The 16,285-nt window shown below is 41.0% G+C and overlaps 1 protein-coding gene across 1 annotated transcript in view; it reads right to left on the reverse strand.

Moving 5' to 3' along the window:
- KLHDC8A (kelch domain containing 8A) overlaps positions 1–16,285 on the reverse strand; it is an 87,787-nt gene that overhangs the window by 17,754 nt on the left and 53,748 nt on the right. Inside the window, exon 4 of the mRNA XM_053704672.1 lies at positions 12,750–12,965. Within this exon, the coding sequence (XP_053560647.1) occupies positions 12,750–12,965 (216 nt within the window). The remainder of the gene's footprint in view (positions 1–12,749; positions 12,966–16,285) is intronic.

Consider the following 16,285-nt stretch of genomic DNA (forward strand, 5'->3'; position numbering starts at 1 on the left):
CGGTTTCGATTTACAACCATTCCTTCTGGAACCTAACCCCGGCGTAATAAATGCTGTCAGAACATTTATTTTATTTAAAGATATTTTATGATTAGTGTCCAAAGGGCCTTGACATCCTTTGTTAAAAATAGATCCACAGGGACACTCACTTGAAAGATGAAGATTGCTGCTCTCAAATAAGGAGACTCAAGATTGTCTTTGTATCGTTGGGGCAACTTAGGGCATATACCTCTCCCATCAGACACTGCACTGGTGCTTAATTGGGGCAGTAGGTCACTATTACCAAGATGATCACGATAAAATGATTGGGGAGTGTGACTCATTTAAAAGAGGATTCCTTCACATGAGGGGGTCACATACCTCCCTAGATAAATCAGAGGGAGAAATACGTACTCTATAATAATGATCATAATCTTAAACCATTTCAAATGAGGAGTCAGTTGTCTCTCTAGTATAGTGAGGAGAAAGGGATTCTGTTAGAGCCCCCTCCCCCTTTAAGGTAAGTGCAGTTGCAGGTTACTGCATTTCTATGGCTGTCACCTGCATCTTACAGCGTCATGAGACTCTCTCATTTGAACTCCTTCAAACAAGGGGTCTCTTGAGTTTTAAAGGCCTCCACAATTTAAATAACAGCTGCAGGGACTTCTTTGCATGGGGATATCATGAGCAATTCCCACTGCAGCAGACAATAGGGAAGAAGACTGCAGAATCCGTTCCTGGATGTAATGTGCGGGGCTCTAGGATCCTTTGCATGGGGATATCATGAGCAATTCCCACTGCAGCAGACAATAGGGAAGAAGACTGCAGAATCCGTTCCTGGATGTAATGTGCGGGGCTCTAGGATCCTTATCAGAAGGGGCACTTTAACCTTAGTGAAGAGGGCAACAAAGCATTTCTTGCTATACAGCACTAACTTAATTAACAATAAAAGCTACCTGCACTCTAAAGCTCCATCTACAGGCTGCTTGTATAACACTGCCAAACACGTCCTATAGCTCTCAAAATATGTGCATGCCTCTTAGTATGGTTTCATTGAAGGGGCTATGGTTCAACAAAAGATACCAAGAGAACCAAGTAACTTTGATAACAGAAGTAAATAATTTACTTATTATTATTTTTTTAAATTGTATGCTCTTTGTGAAACTTGAAAATTGAATTTTGACCTCCATATCCCTTTAATCTATTGTATCTACTTTGCATATATAAAAAACATAATTTATGCTTCCCTGATACATTTTTTTCTTTTCCGGATATGGTGAGTCCACGGAAACATCAATTACTAGTGGGAATATCACTCCTGGCCAGCAGGAGGAGGCAAAGAGCACCACAGCAAAGCTGCTATATATGTCACTTCCCTTACCCATAACCTCCAGTCATGCAGCCGAAGGGAAAATGGAAAAAGAAGATAACACAAAGGTGTAGAGGTGCCTGAGGTTTTAGTTAAAAATAACGGTCTTAAAATAAAGGGTGGGCCGTGGACTAACCATATCCGGAAATAAATAAATTTATCAGGTAAGCATAAATTATGTTTTCTTTCCTAAGATATGGTGAGTTCACGGAAACATCAATTACTAGTGGGAACCAATAACCAAGCTAGAGGACACAGATGATTAGGGAGGGACAAGACAGGTAACCTAAACAGAAGGCACCACTGCACAAATAACCTTTCTCCCAAAAGAAGCCTCAGCCAAGACAAAAATATCAAATTTGGAAAAAGTATCCAAGTTGCAGCCTTGCAAATCTGTTCTACATAAACTTCCTTCTTGAATGCCCAAGAAGAAGGGGCAGCCCTAGTGAAATGAGCTGAAATTCTCTCAGGAGGCTGCTGTCCAGCAGTCTCATAAACCAAACGCATTATACTACTCAACCAAAGAGAAAGAGAAGTAGCTGAAGCTTTCTGACCTTTATGTTTCCCAGAGAAACAAACAGCAAACTGGCGACAATCCTTAGTCGCCTGTAGATAGAAAATAAAAGCACGCACAACATCAAAGTTGTGCAACAAACGTTCCTTATGAGAAGAAAGATAAGGACACAGAGAAGGAACAACAATTTTCTGATTAATATATCTATCCGAAACCACTTAGGAAGAAAACCTAACTAGTACGAATAACCGCCTTAACTGCATGAAAGATAAGATAAGGCGAATCACACTGCAAAACTGAGAGCTCCGAGACTCTCTAAGCAGAAAATATAGCAATGAGAAACAAAACCTTCCAAGATAAGACTTAATATCTATGGAAAGTAAAGGCTCAAACAGAGCCTACTGCAAAACTTTAAGAACAATGGTAAAACCCTAAGGGGGAGCAACCGACTTAAACACAGGCCTGATGTAGACCAGTGCCTGACAAAAAGATTGCACATCTGGCACGTCCACCAGATGCTTATGTAGCAAAAAAGACAAAGCAGAAAACTGACCCTTTAGGGTACTGACTGACAAACCCTTCTCCAGACCACCGTGGAGAAAGGATAAAAAATTCAGAAAAACAGAATTTATGCTTACCTGATAAATTACTTTCTCCAACGGTGTGTCCGGTCCACGGCGTCATCCTTACTTGTGGGATATTCTCTTCCCCAACAGGAAATGGCAAAGAGCCCAGCAAAGCTGGTCACATGATCCCTCCTAGGCTCCGCCTTCCCCAGTCATTCGACCGACGTAAAGGAGGAATATGCATAGGAGAAATCATATGATACCGTGGTGACTGTAGTTAGAGAAAATAATTCCTCAGACCTGATTAAAAAACCAGGGCGGGCCGTGGACCGGACACACCGTTGGAGAAAGTAATTTATCAGGTAAGCATAAATTCTGTTTTCTCCAACATAGGTGTGTCCGGTCCACGGCGTCATCCTTACTTGTGGGAACCAATACCAAAGCTTTAGGACACGGATGATGGGAGGGAGCAAATCAGGTCACCTAGATGGAAGGCACCGCGGCTTGCAAAACTTTTCTCTCAAAAATAGCCTCAGAAGAAGCAAAAGTATCAAATTTGTAAAATTTGGTAAAAGTGTGCAGTGAAGACCAAGTCGCTGCCTTACATATCTGATCAACAGAAGCCTCGTTCTTGAAGGCCCATGTAGAAGCCACGGCCCTAGTGGAGTGAGCTGTGATTCTTTCAGGAGGCTGCCGTCCGGCAGTCTCATAAGCCAATCGGATGATGCTTTTAAGCCAAAAAGAGAGAGAGGTAGAAGTTGCTTTTTGACCTCTCCTTTTACCAGAATAAACAACAAACAAGGCTTAGAAGTTTTGATTTTCTGGCCTCTGTCAGAAAAATCCTCATTTCTAAGGAGTCTATTATTGTTCCCAAGAAGGGAACTCTTGTTGACGGGGATAGAGAACTTTTTTCTACGTTCACTTTCCACCCGTGAGATCTGAGAAAGGCCAGGACAATGTCCGTATGAGCCTTTGCTTGTGGCAGAGATGACGCTTGAATCAGTATGTCGTCCAAGTAAGGTACTACTGCAATGCCCCTTGTTCTTAGCACCGCTAGAAGGGACCCAAGTACCTTTGTGAAAATTCTTGGAGCAGTGGCTAATCCGAATGGAAGTGCCACAAACTGGTAATGCTTGTCCAGAAAGGCGAACCTTAGGAACCGATGATGTTCCTTGTGGATAGGAATATGTAGATACGCATCCTTTAAATCCACCGTGGTCATGAATTGACCTTCCTGGATGGTAGGAAGAATTGTCCGAATGGTTTCCATTTTGAACGATGGAACCCTGAGAAATTTGTTTAGGATCTTGAGATCTAAGATTGGTCTGAATGTTCCCTCTTTTTTGGGAACTATGAACAGATTGGAGTAGAATCCCATCCCTTGTTCTCCTAATGGAACAGGATGAATCACTCCCATTTTTAACAGGTCTTCTACACAATGTAAGAATGCCTGTCTTTTTATGTGGTCTGAAGACAATTGAGACCTGTGGAACCTTCCCCTTGGGGGTAGCTCCTTGAATTCCAGAAGATAACCTTGGGAGACTATTTCTAGCGCCCAAGGATCCAGAACATCTCTTGCCCAAGCCTGAGCGAAGAGAGAAAGTCTGCCCCCCACCAGATCCAGTCCCGGATCGGGGGCCAACATCTCATGCTGTCTTGGTAGCAGTGGCAGGTTTCTTGGCCTGCTTACCTTTGTTCCAGCCTTGCATTGGCCTCCAGGCTGGCTTGGTTTGAGAAGTATTACCCTCTTGCTTAGAGGATGTAGAACTTGAGGCTGGTCCGTTTCTGCGAAAGGGACGAAAATTTGGTTTATTTTTAGCCTTAAAAGACCTATCCTGAGGAAGGGCGTGGCCCTTTCCCCCAGTGATATCTGAAATAATCTCTTTCAAGTCAGGGCCAAACAGCGTTTTCCCCTTGAAAGGTATGTTAAGCAATTTGTTCTTGGAGGACGCATCCGCTGACCAAGACTTTAACCAAAGCGCTCTGCGCGCCACAATAGCAAACCCTGAATTTTTCGCCGCTAATCTAGCTAATTGCAAAGTGGCGTCTAAAGTAAAAGAGTTAGCCAATTTAAGAGCGTGAACTCTGTCCATAATCTCCTCATAAGAAGATTCTTTATCGAGCGACTTTTCTAGTTCATCGAACCAGAAACACGCTGCTGTAGTGACAGGAACAATGCATGAAATTGGTTGTAGAAGGTAACCTTGCTGAACAAACATCTTTTTAAGCAAACCCTCTAATTTTTTATCCATAGGATCTTTGAAAGCACAACTATCTTCTATAGGGATAGTAGTGCGTTTGTTTAGAGTAGAAACCGCCCCCTCGACCTTGGGGACTGTCTGCCATAAGTCCTTTCTGGGGTCGACCATAGGAAACAATTTCTTAAATATAGGGGGAGGGACAAAAGGTATGCCGGGCCTTTCCCATTCTTTGTTTACAATATCCGCCACCCGCTTGGGTATAGGAAAAGCTTCGGGGGGCACCGGGACCTCTAGGAACTTGTCCATCTTACATAATTTCTCTGGAATGACCAAATTGTCACAATCATCCAGAGTAGACAACACCTCCTTAAGCAGAGCGCGGAGATGTTCCAATTTAAATTTGAATGTAATAACATCAGGTTCAGCTTGTTGAGAACTTTTCCCTGAATCTGAAATTTCTCCCTCAGACAAAACCTCCCTGGCCCCTTCAGACTGGTGTAGGGGCATGTCAGAACCATTATCATCAGCGTCCTCATGCTCTTCAGTATTTTCTAAAACAGAGCAGTCGCGCTTTCGCTGATAAATGGGCATTTTGGCTAAAATGTTTTTGATAGAATTATCCATTACAGCCGTTAATTGTTGCATAGTAAGGAGTATTGGCGCACTAGATGTACTAGGGGCCTCCTGTGTGGGCAAGACTGGCGTAGACGAAGGAGGGGATGATGCAGTACCATGCTTACTCCCCTCACTTGAGGAATCATCTTGGGCATCATTTTCTCTAAATTGTTTGTCACAAACATCACATCTATGTAAATGAGAAGGAACCTTGGCTTCCTCACATACAGAACATAGTCTATCTGATAGTTCAGACATGTTAAACAGGCATAAACTTGATAACAAAGTACAAAAACCGTTACTGTCACTTTAAATTTTAAACTGAACACACTTTATTACTGAATATGTGAAAAAGTATTAAGGAATTGTTCAAAATTCACCAAAATTTCACCACAGTGTCTTAAAGCCTTAAAAGTATTGCACACCAAATTTGAAAGCTTTAACTCTTAAAATAACGGAACCGGAGCCGTTTTTATAGTTAACCCCTATACAGTCCCTGGTATCTGCTTTGCTGAGACCCAACCAAGCCCAGAGGGGAATACGATACCAAATGACGCCTTCAGTAAGCTTTTTCTGTGTATCTGAGCTCCTCACACATGCATCTGCATGCCTTGCTTCCCAAAAACAACTGCGCATTAGTGGCGCGAAAATGAGGCTCTGCCTATGATTAGAGAAGGCCCCCAGTGAAAAAGGTGTCCAATACAGTGCCTGCCGTTTTTTTAACATAATTCCCAAGAATAAAATAACTCCTCAAAGCTATAAACTATTAAAAATGCTTATAAATTAATCGTTTTAGCCCAGAAAATGTCTACCAGTCTTTAAAGCCCTTGTGAAGCCCTTTATTCTTATTAATAAAAATGGCTTACCGGATCCCATAGGGAAAATGACAGCTTCCAGCATTACCAAGTCTTGTTAGAAATGTGTCATACTTCAAGCAGCAAAGTCTGCACACTGTTTCCCCCAACTGAAGTTACTTCATCTCAACAGTCCTGTGTGGAAACAGCCATCGATTTTAGTAACGGTTGCTAAAATCATCTTCCTCTTACAAACAGAAATCTTCATCCTTTTTTCTGTTTCAGAGTAAATAGTACATACCAGCACTATTTTAAAATAACAAACTCTTGATTGAAGAATAAAAACTACATTTAACACCAAAAAACTCTTAACCATCTCCGTGGAGATGTTGCCTGTGCAACGGCAAAGAGAATGACTGGGGAAGGCGGAGCCTAGGAGGGATCATGTGACCAGCTTTGCTGGGCTCTTTGCCATTTCCTGTTGGGGAAGAGAATATCCCACAAGTAAGGATGACGCCGTGGACCGGACACACCTATGTTGGAGAAACCCCCCGCTTAGAAAAAACTAAGCGTTCAATCTTCAAGCAGTCAGCTTCAGAGATTTAGATGACGGAAAAGACCAAGAATCAGAAGTCCTTCCTCAGAGGTAGTCTCCAAGGTGGAGAGACAACATATCCACTAGGTCTGCATACCAGATCCTGCGAGCCCACGCAGGGGCTAATAAAATCACTGCTGCTCTCACCTGAAAATACGAGTAATGACTCGTGGAAAGAGAACAAACAGAGGAAAAAGGTATGCAAGACTGAAAACCAAGAAAAACGTCAGAACATCTATCAGGACGGTTTGCGGATCACATGACCATAAACCGTACCTTCGAAACTTGGCGTTCTGTTGAAACGCCCACAGAAGCCAACTCCTGAAACCCCCCATGATAGGGTCTACCTAGAGAACACTTCCGGATAGAAATGCTCACTCCCCGGGATGAATTATCAGTCTGTTTAGAAGTCCGACTCCCAATTGTCCACCCCTGGAAAGTGGATGACCTACAGCAAATGTGAGCTTCCTCCCACTGAACAATCCAAGTCACCTCCTACATGGCTAAAGAACCCCTAGTTCCTCCCTAATGGTTGATATAAACCCTTGAGGCGATATTGTCCGACTGGACCAAGCTAGGGATGACTGATCTCAAGTCATCAGTGCATTGCGAATTGCTCTCAACTCCAAGATGTTTAAAGAGGAGAGCAGACACTTCCGAGTCCATAATCCTTAAACAAGACCCAGACAGCTTACCAGCCCAGCAGGTTGGCATCCGTGGTCACATCACCCAGGAATATCTCCAGAAGCACACTCCCGGAGATGGATACTCCTGAAAAAATACTACGAAAGAAAGTCTCTTGTCATCTGATCTAAATCTATCCTTTAAGATAGATCCAAAAGTTCTCCATGTCATAGAAAATAGAAAAAGGAATGATGTCCATGGAATACCATCAGACCAATTCCCTCCATACACAGGGTCACAGAAAAGTGAAGAAATATCAACTGCAGCTAAATCCAAACTCCCAACCTCCTGGTTGCAAGATGGCTAAGCTATCCACCGGCCACTAGAGCTTACTATTGGCTGGACAGAAGACTGCAGAGTGGGGAAAAGGAATAAATCCTTGATTTTCTGACCTCTGAAAGACATCTCCTAGATAAATAATCAAATAAGGTCCAAGCATACCGCACATGGTGTTTGCAGGTCGGTCTCCCATCCAGGTACTGACCAGACCTGACCCTGCATAACTTCAGAGATCAAACAAAATTTGGTGCATTCAGGGTATTGAGGCGGTAGTTCCAAATAAATTACCCTTGTGGATAGAACAAGGAAACTCTTCTCCAGATTAATTTCCCATCCCCGGAAAAGAAGATTGGATAAGATCTCTTAAAAGAGAGTTAGCTTGATGATACCTGAACTATATATTGTCCAGAAATCACATATATATTGTCCAATATCACAAAACCTAAAGGTCTGACTGGGATGGCGCAAACTAAGAAAACTAGAGAATATTCTGATTAAGGAAATAATAAATCTCTCAGGTCTAAGTTCGTTATGAACAGGTCCACTAGAACCAAAGGAGAAAGGATACTACTTTGAAGGACAAAATCTGAAATATGAGGTTAATACCTATATCCCATTCCCAAACTGGGACTGGAACTGTCACTCCCAGAGATGAAGACCCTGAATCCAGTTCAAGGAATGCCTCTCATCCTACTTGGATTGCAGATACTCTAGAAAGAGAAATCTGCCCCTGGGAGGAAAACTTAGATTGGACTCAAAAAGGCATGACCCAAACAAAGTCTCATCCTTAAAAAGAGACACTAGAAGCGTGTATTTGGAAAAAACAGAAATAATTGAATCTGCAACTGCAGAACTATAACGCCTAGGCTGTACCACTAAACCACAGGTAGGCTTCTCAGCTGACCACAGATTTAAGCCACAATGCCCGGTGGCTAGTACAGCAAGTCTAAAAAGACAAGACATTGCTCTAAATTAACAATTTTAACCTCCAGCTTCTTACCTATGTCAGAAAGAAAATTAGATTATCTCTGCAGAAATCTAAGTTCTCTGATTAAAAATAGAAAGTTCCCTTCTACTAAAGACACTGTGCATTTCAAGAGAGATAGCGACAGGAAATCCTAAAAAGGAATGTGAGACAGGGAGAAATATCCCCAGATTCTGTATAACAATCCTGTGAACATCTCGCAGCACGTCTAGAACCCTTCCAGAGAGGAAAGAAAAATATAGAACTGATAAAGTTCACAAAACTCAGAAGGAAAGACAACGATAGGGATCGGTGTCATCCAGTCAGCCAAGACCTCCTGACAATATAAGAGGCTTTGAAGCAAACAACTGAAGGATACCACTTCAGTAACAGATGAAGGAATTATACTCTACAGATCTGAGCTTGCAACTTCTGTAAGCAAATACACTCCTCCAGGAGATTGAGAGGAACCACAGGGCACTGCATGTGACGCCATACAGGCTTGGGACTTAAAAAGGAGAAAGCTGTGGCAGTGCCTTAACAGCAACATCCTTGGAGACATATAGTTCAAACCAATCTGTACATTTAATAGCATTTGCGAAATCAGAGGTACAGAAAAAATAAATGTTTAAACACACTTGCAATATCGCAAAACCTAAAGGTCTGACTTGGATGGCACAAACTAAGAAAACTAGAGAAGATTCTGATTAAGGAAATAATAAATCTCTCAGGTCTAAGTTCGTTATGAACAGGTCCACTAGAACCAAAGGAGAAAGGATACTACTTTGAAGGACAGAATCTGAAATATGAGGTTAATACCTATATCCCATTCCCAAACTGGGACTGGAACTGTCACTACCAGAGATGAAGACCCTGAATCCAGTTCAAGGAATGCCTCTCATCCTACTTGGATTGCAGATACTCTAGAAAGAGAAATCTGCCCCTGGGAGGAAAACTTAGATTGGACTCAAAAAGGCATGACCCAAACAAAGTCTCATCCTTAAAAAGAGACACTAGAAGCGTGTATTTGGAGAAAACAGAAATAATTGAATCTGCAACTGCAGAACTATAACGCTTAGGCTGTACCACTAAACCACAGGTAGGCTTCTCAGCTGACCACAGATTTCAGCCACAATGCCCGGTGGCTAGTACAGCAAGTCTAAAAAGACAAGCCATTGCTCTAAATTAACAATTTTAACCTCCAGCTTCTTACCTATGTCAGAAAGAAAACTAGATTATCTCTGCAGAAATCTAAGTTCTCTGATTAAACGTAGAAAGTTCCCTTCTACTAAAGACACTGTGCATTTCAAGAGAGATAGCGACAGGAAATCCTAAAAAGGACATGAGACAGGGAGAAATATCCCCAGATTCTCTATAACAATCCTGTGAACATCTCGCAGCACGTCTAGAACCCTTCCAGAGAGGAAAGAAAAATATAGAACTGATAAAGTTCACAAAACTCAGAAGGAAAGACAACAATAGCGATCGGTGTCATCCAGTCAGCCAAGACCTCCTGACAATATAAGAGGCTTTGAAGCAAACAACTGAAGGATACCACTTCAGTAACAGATGAAGGAATTATACTCTCCAGATCTGAGATTTCAGCCTCAGAAACTACCGGCGAATCCTCCTCACTAACTTGGAAGAAGACAAACCTGTGTAGCAGCATGTGGAGCAGAAACCCTCTTATCTGACACTTAAAATACCCTCTTGCCTTTTCCCTGAAGTAAAGGAAAACAGACCAAGCCACAGATACCGCAGAAGATACCTGAGATTGCAACTTCTGTAAGCAAATACACTCCTCCAGGAGATTGAGAGGAACCACAGGGTACTGCATGTGACGCCATACAGGCTTGGGACTTAAAAAGGAGAAAGCTGTGGCAGTGCCTTAAAGGGACAGTCTAGACCAAAATAAACTGTCATGATTCAGATAGAGCATGTAATTTTAAACAATTTTACAATTTACTTTTATCACCAATTTTGCTTTGCTCTCTTGGTATTCTTGGTTGAAAGCTTAACCTAGGAGGTTCATATGCTAATTTCTTAGACCTTGAAGGACACCTCTTTTCAGAATGCATTTTAACAGTTTTTCACCACTAGAGGGTGTCATGTATTTCATATAGATAACACTGTGCTCGTGCACGTGAAGTTATCTATGAGCAGGCACTGATTGGCTAAACTGCAAGTCTGTCAAAAGAACTGAAATAAAGGGGCAGTTTGCAGAGGCTTAGATACAAGATAATCACAGAGGTTAAAAGTATATTAATATAACTGTGTTGGTTATGCAAAACTGGGGAATGGGTAATAAAGGGATTATCTATCTTTTAAAACAATACAAATTCTGGTGTAGACTGTCCCTTTAACAGCAACATCCTTGGAGACATATAGTTCAAACCAATCTGTACATTTAATAGCATTTGCGAAATTAGAGGTACAGAAAAAATAAATGTTAAACCAATTATTAGTTAAGAAAGCCTTCCACACAACTTCAGCATCAGTAGAAGGAATTATACTGCCTGAATCCGAAATTTCACCCTCAGATGCACCCGAAAAATCTTCATCCTCAGACTTCTGAGAGGAAATACTTTGATTAGCCACTTCAGGATAAGAAACCTTACTTACTGTTTCTTTAAATGTCTTTTTGTGTTTTCCCTGCAACATGGGAAAAAGCAGACAGCGCCTCAGATACCGCAGAAGATACCTTGGCAGCAATATCTTACAAAATAACTCCAGACGGAGCATGAGAGGAAACGCAGGTCACTGCATGTGCAGATGAATAGGAATGGGACGCTTGAGGAGAAAGCTGCGGCACATCTGAAACAGGAGGCTCCTAAACAGCATCCGCCTTAGCTAATGGTGGCTCAGGGTCAAAAAGTCTATTTTTATAAGCTAAAGTTCTTTCAATACATGAAGAACAAAAAGGTACTGGGGGTTCCATCTGGGCATCAAAACATAAGCTACAAGTAACATTCTGCACAGCCTCCTGATCTATAATACAAAAAGAAGCAAATAAAAAAAAAAAAAATGTTCCCTTTAAGTATACCAAATCAAGAAAACATACCAAAGGCAACACTCTAACCCTCAGCAGAATTACTAAGGTGCCCTACCTGTCCTGCAACCCATAGCAAACTGAGGAAAAAAAACATCCCGTTTACAATCCGGATTTCCAGAGAAGCAAAAACAGCAAGAAGCCTTCTAAACAGCAGAGCCATATGCACACCTCACTCTTACAGGAAGTGAAAAAAGTGCCAAAAAACCTCTGACATCACAGAATCAGAACCTCCCTAAAAGGGGCGGTCCTACAGCTGACAAAAAAGCCTTTTTAAAAAAAACAACAAAAAAAAAACAACTTTCTTGAAAAACAGGCTTAAAAACAAATAATTACCCCCCCCCCCCCAAAAAAAAGGCACATAATCTGTTTCTAAAAAAACGGATCCTCACTGAGCCATCAATAAAATCAATAACTCCTCACACTAACAGTGCCTGCAAAAACTGCCATAAAAACCTGCACCCTGATAGGAATAATAAAAAACGTCCCTGCAGCGTTTCAGCTGAATAAGTGCCAAATTTTTCCCTGCTACATAGAAAAAAACAAAAAACTGGCACTTACCTCAATATTTATCTGTCCGGCAGCAGGACCGCTCATCTGGTTTGAGAGGATGCCATCCCTCACATGGACCTGTGGAAATACAGAAAGACTGAGTAAACCTACTCAGGCTATCTAAATAGGGCAGCAAAATGTTTTGGGAAAACACAGTGAGGATTGTACCCCACAAGTTCCCAATTACTTAAAAGCCACCATTGCCCTACTGAAGAGACTGACATGGGCTAAGGCTAGACCCTTTAGAAAGATCAGAGCAAACCTACTCTGCTTTAAAATAAAAAAATCTTGATTGTAGATCAGACACCAAAACTTCACCTCCTCCTTGCACCGCAGGCAAAGAGAATGACTGGGGGTTATGGGTAAGGGAAGTGACATATATAGCAGCTTTGCTGTGGTGCTCTTTGCCTCCTCCTGCTGGACAGGAGTAATATTCCCACTAGTAATTGATGTTTCCGTAGACTCACCATATCTTAGGAAAGAAATGACTTTAATGTTCCTTTATACAGCTTTAAATTCAACCAATTTTATCCCTCACATAACGGCTTTACTGACTAATTTAACACTTCTTGTGTTGGCTCTACATACCATGCTCCATGTCAAATATATCAACTGTTTTGGTAAATTTTGGTCGTCGGTAGGTGCCCCCTTGCCGTAGTCCTCCCAGGTTGTAGATGGATCCCTCACTCATCACATATCTAGAGTATGCCCTTTTGTTAGGCACACTTGGAAACTTGGTCCAGGAACGAGTCTCAATGTCAAAGACTTCAAATGCGTTCACTGCATATTTGGACTGTCTACCACCTGAGGAGAGATGGGAAATAATTATTGAGAGGTTTCTTTTTAATATACTAAAGAGGTGCTGGATAAAATTCACTAAACACCTCTCCATCCGGAGTAATCTCTAGTGTATATTACTCTATGCAGCCTTTGACAAAAGAATATTACACCCTTTTATGTTTTGTTAATAAAATACATAGAATAACATAGGGAATTGAGAAACTGAAGGGGTTCTTAGCAAATCTATATATGGGTCTGTACTAGAGGAGAGGAGTCTAGAGGAGAGGAGTCTTGCTACATTGTATGTTAGTCTAAATAGCCTATTAAATAAAATAATGAGGAGATAAGGCGACTTATAATGATATGAAAAAACTGGAGAGATTATAGACCGATTACTGAATGTAGTTTAGGAAGAGACAGATTTGCTAAATATGGAGTAGCATCAGCCTAGCTTCAATAAATCACATTGAGCTAGATTTCGAGTGGTGCGCTAAATGTTGCACGTGAGCAACATTGGGTATATCACAGCTCTTTGCGCAAGTTGGAAGTAGCCTGCTATTATGAGTTGAAAGTAAACTTGATCGCTTGAGCACAATTGAATTTAACGCGTGTTGGGATAGCTTGACTTCAGAGCTCTGGTTAACTGTTACGCAAGTCAAAAAAGTTGCACAAAAAACATCAAAAATGCATTTAAAAGTAGAGTTACACTCATATTAAAACTGTCTAGTAATAAAAATACTGCTTAAAAAGTGCTCAAAGATATGAGGTTCAAAGATATGAGGTTTCAGGTGTTAAAAAAAAAAAAAAAAAGGCATGCAAATGGATTTAACAGAGATACATACATATACATGTCTAAATTTATATATATATATATATATATATATATATATATATATATATATATATATATATATATATATATATATTAGAGAAGGAGGGCACTCACAGGATTTGAAGTTTAGAAAATAAACATTATTTATTATTCAAAAATTATACGTGAAAAGACATAGTCGACGTTTCGGCTCTTTCAATGAGTCTTCTTCAAGACAAGTTTTTATCTAAATAGAAAACAGAAAAATCTAAATTTATACAGTGCAAAATATGTGAAAACATACAAGCACACCCAACACCACATAAAAAAATGATCAGATAAACCGGTACTCATGCCCAGACATAAGAACCTACGAATGGCAGAAACCTCAACAATGGAATACTCTGGACCTCACTAATACAATCCAGGAGAGCCATACATAACCCATAAGCGTGAACTGGGAATGATGGGAACTTTCCCATGTCCAAGTTACCTAATATGCTCAGAACCTGCGAACTGTAAATAGATATTATACTAAACCAATAACTATCTCTATGAGAATCCAACACAGAACCAAACCACAAAAGAGGTGGGACATATCATTTTGTATCATCTATTATGAGATGAGTGGCAGCATGGAGAGTATCATAGCAAAGAAAAATTAACTATGATTCACTTTATACAACCTTATAATACCCTAAACAGGGGCTCATATAGACCACATCACCCGCTAAGGATTTATCAGTGGACATACCGTCTATTAAGGAAAAAATTTCCTACACACCCCTATTTCTCTGAATCCATACTGTAGCGCAGGTCACAGTTTGTATAACTGTACAAAGCACCAACATAATCCCCAACTAGTGTCTATTCCAACACACCTGCAATGTAAGGCACCTGCCTAGTAATGTGCACAACTAAGAGCCACTCCCCCACTACGGGAAGAAAAACTTTGTATCAAACGAGCACATTGTAACGATACCCAGCCAGGTCATAAGTTGCATTTTGGTGACCTTAGATGTCAACAGCCTCTACACAATCATACCACATGATTCAGGTGTAGAGGCTGTCAGACAAGCTCTCCTCTTGAATACGACGTAAAACTCATAGGCACAGCCATAGGATCAAGTCTAGCGCACTCATACGCCAACCTTTTCATGGCATGGTTTGAGGCAGATACATTTTCACATCCAGGAACCCCCATGTGCTACTTTATCGTAGGTACATTGATGACCTGTTCGTGATTTGGGGAGGGTCACAACAGGAACTCAGTGATTGGATCCAATACCTGAATAACTCAGAAGAGTCGATTTCTCTGAAAAGTGAATGGAACGAACAAAGCATCCACTTCCTCAATCTATGTATTGATGTGTCTCTGGAGGAGGGTGCCAGCTTAAAACCACCCTTTTCTCCAAACCTACAGACCGTAACACCTTGTTGCAATATAGTAGCTTCCACCCCACCCCATTAAAGAGAGGCATTCTCAAATCCCAACTCCTAAGGGTCATCTGCAATAATTCAGATCCTTCTCTGAAGTTGAATCAACTCACTGAAATGATTTCTTGAAAGATGATACAGCCCTGCAATGGTTGATGAGATCTTGAGCGAAGTCATGGTACAGAGGAAACCAAGGGATAGCAAGGTGATCATTACCTTCATCACTGACTATACCCCGCTGACACAAAAGATTGGAAACATTCTCCGGAGAAATTGGCATTTAATCAGTAGTGATCGCACTCTACCATTCACCCATACACCACCACCCAGGGTGGTCCACAGGAGTGGGTGTAGTTTAAAGACCCTTCTCATGAAGGCCAATCCATGGCAACAGGAGCGACCATGGCTTGCAAAAACCAAGAATGGCTGCTACAAGTGTGGCAGCTGTGTGACATGCAGCACCCTGCCGAAGGGCCAAAAGTTTCATTATCCTAGTACTAATAAAGTTTAAAAGTGCCATAAGAGCAGCACTCAAAGATGGACAATTGGACCAGCCAGTAGCCCGAGACTTTGTGGAACTTACACATCCCATTTCTACCTTGAGAGCGATGACATATATGTGGTGTTGGGTGTGCTTGTTGTATGTTTTCACATATTTTACACTGTATAAATTTAGACTTTTCTGTTTTCTATTTAGATAAAAGCTTGTCTTGAAGAAGGCTCATTGAAAGAGCTGAAACGTTGACTATGTCCTTTCACGTATAATTTTTGATCTTTAGAAAATAAACATTATTTATTATTCAAATTTCAAATCCTGTGCGTGCCCTCCTTCTCTACGACTCTTAATACTTGATCTATGAGGATTGCACCCAGGTCATCACTACGCTACAGAGGTTGGAGTGCTGGGCCAGCTCCTACTTGACTATATATATATATATATATATATATATATATATATATATATATATATATACACAGTGGATATAAAAAGTCTACACACCTCTGTTAAAATGTCAGGTTTCTGTGATGTAAAAAAAATAGGCAAAGATAAATCATTTCAGAACTTTTTCCACCTTTAATGTGACCTATAAACTGT

This window comes from Bombina bombina, chromosome 3 (assembly GCF_027579735.1).
Source record: "Bombina bombina isolate aBomBom1 chromosome 3, aBomBom1.pri, whole genome shotgun sequence".
NCBI lineage: Eukaryota > Metazoa > Chordata > Amphibia > Anura > Bombinatoridae > Bombina > Bombina bombina.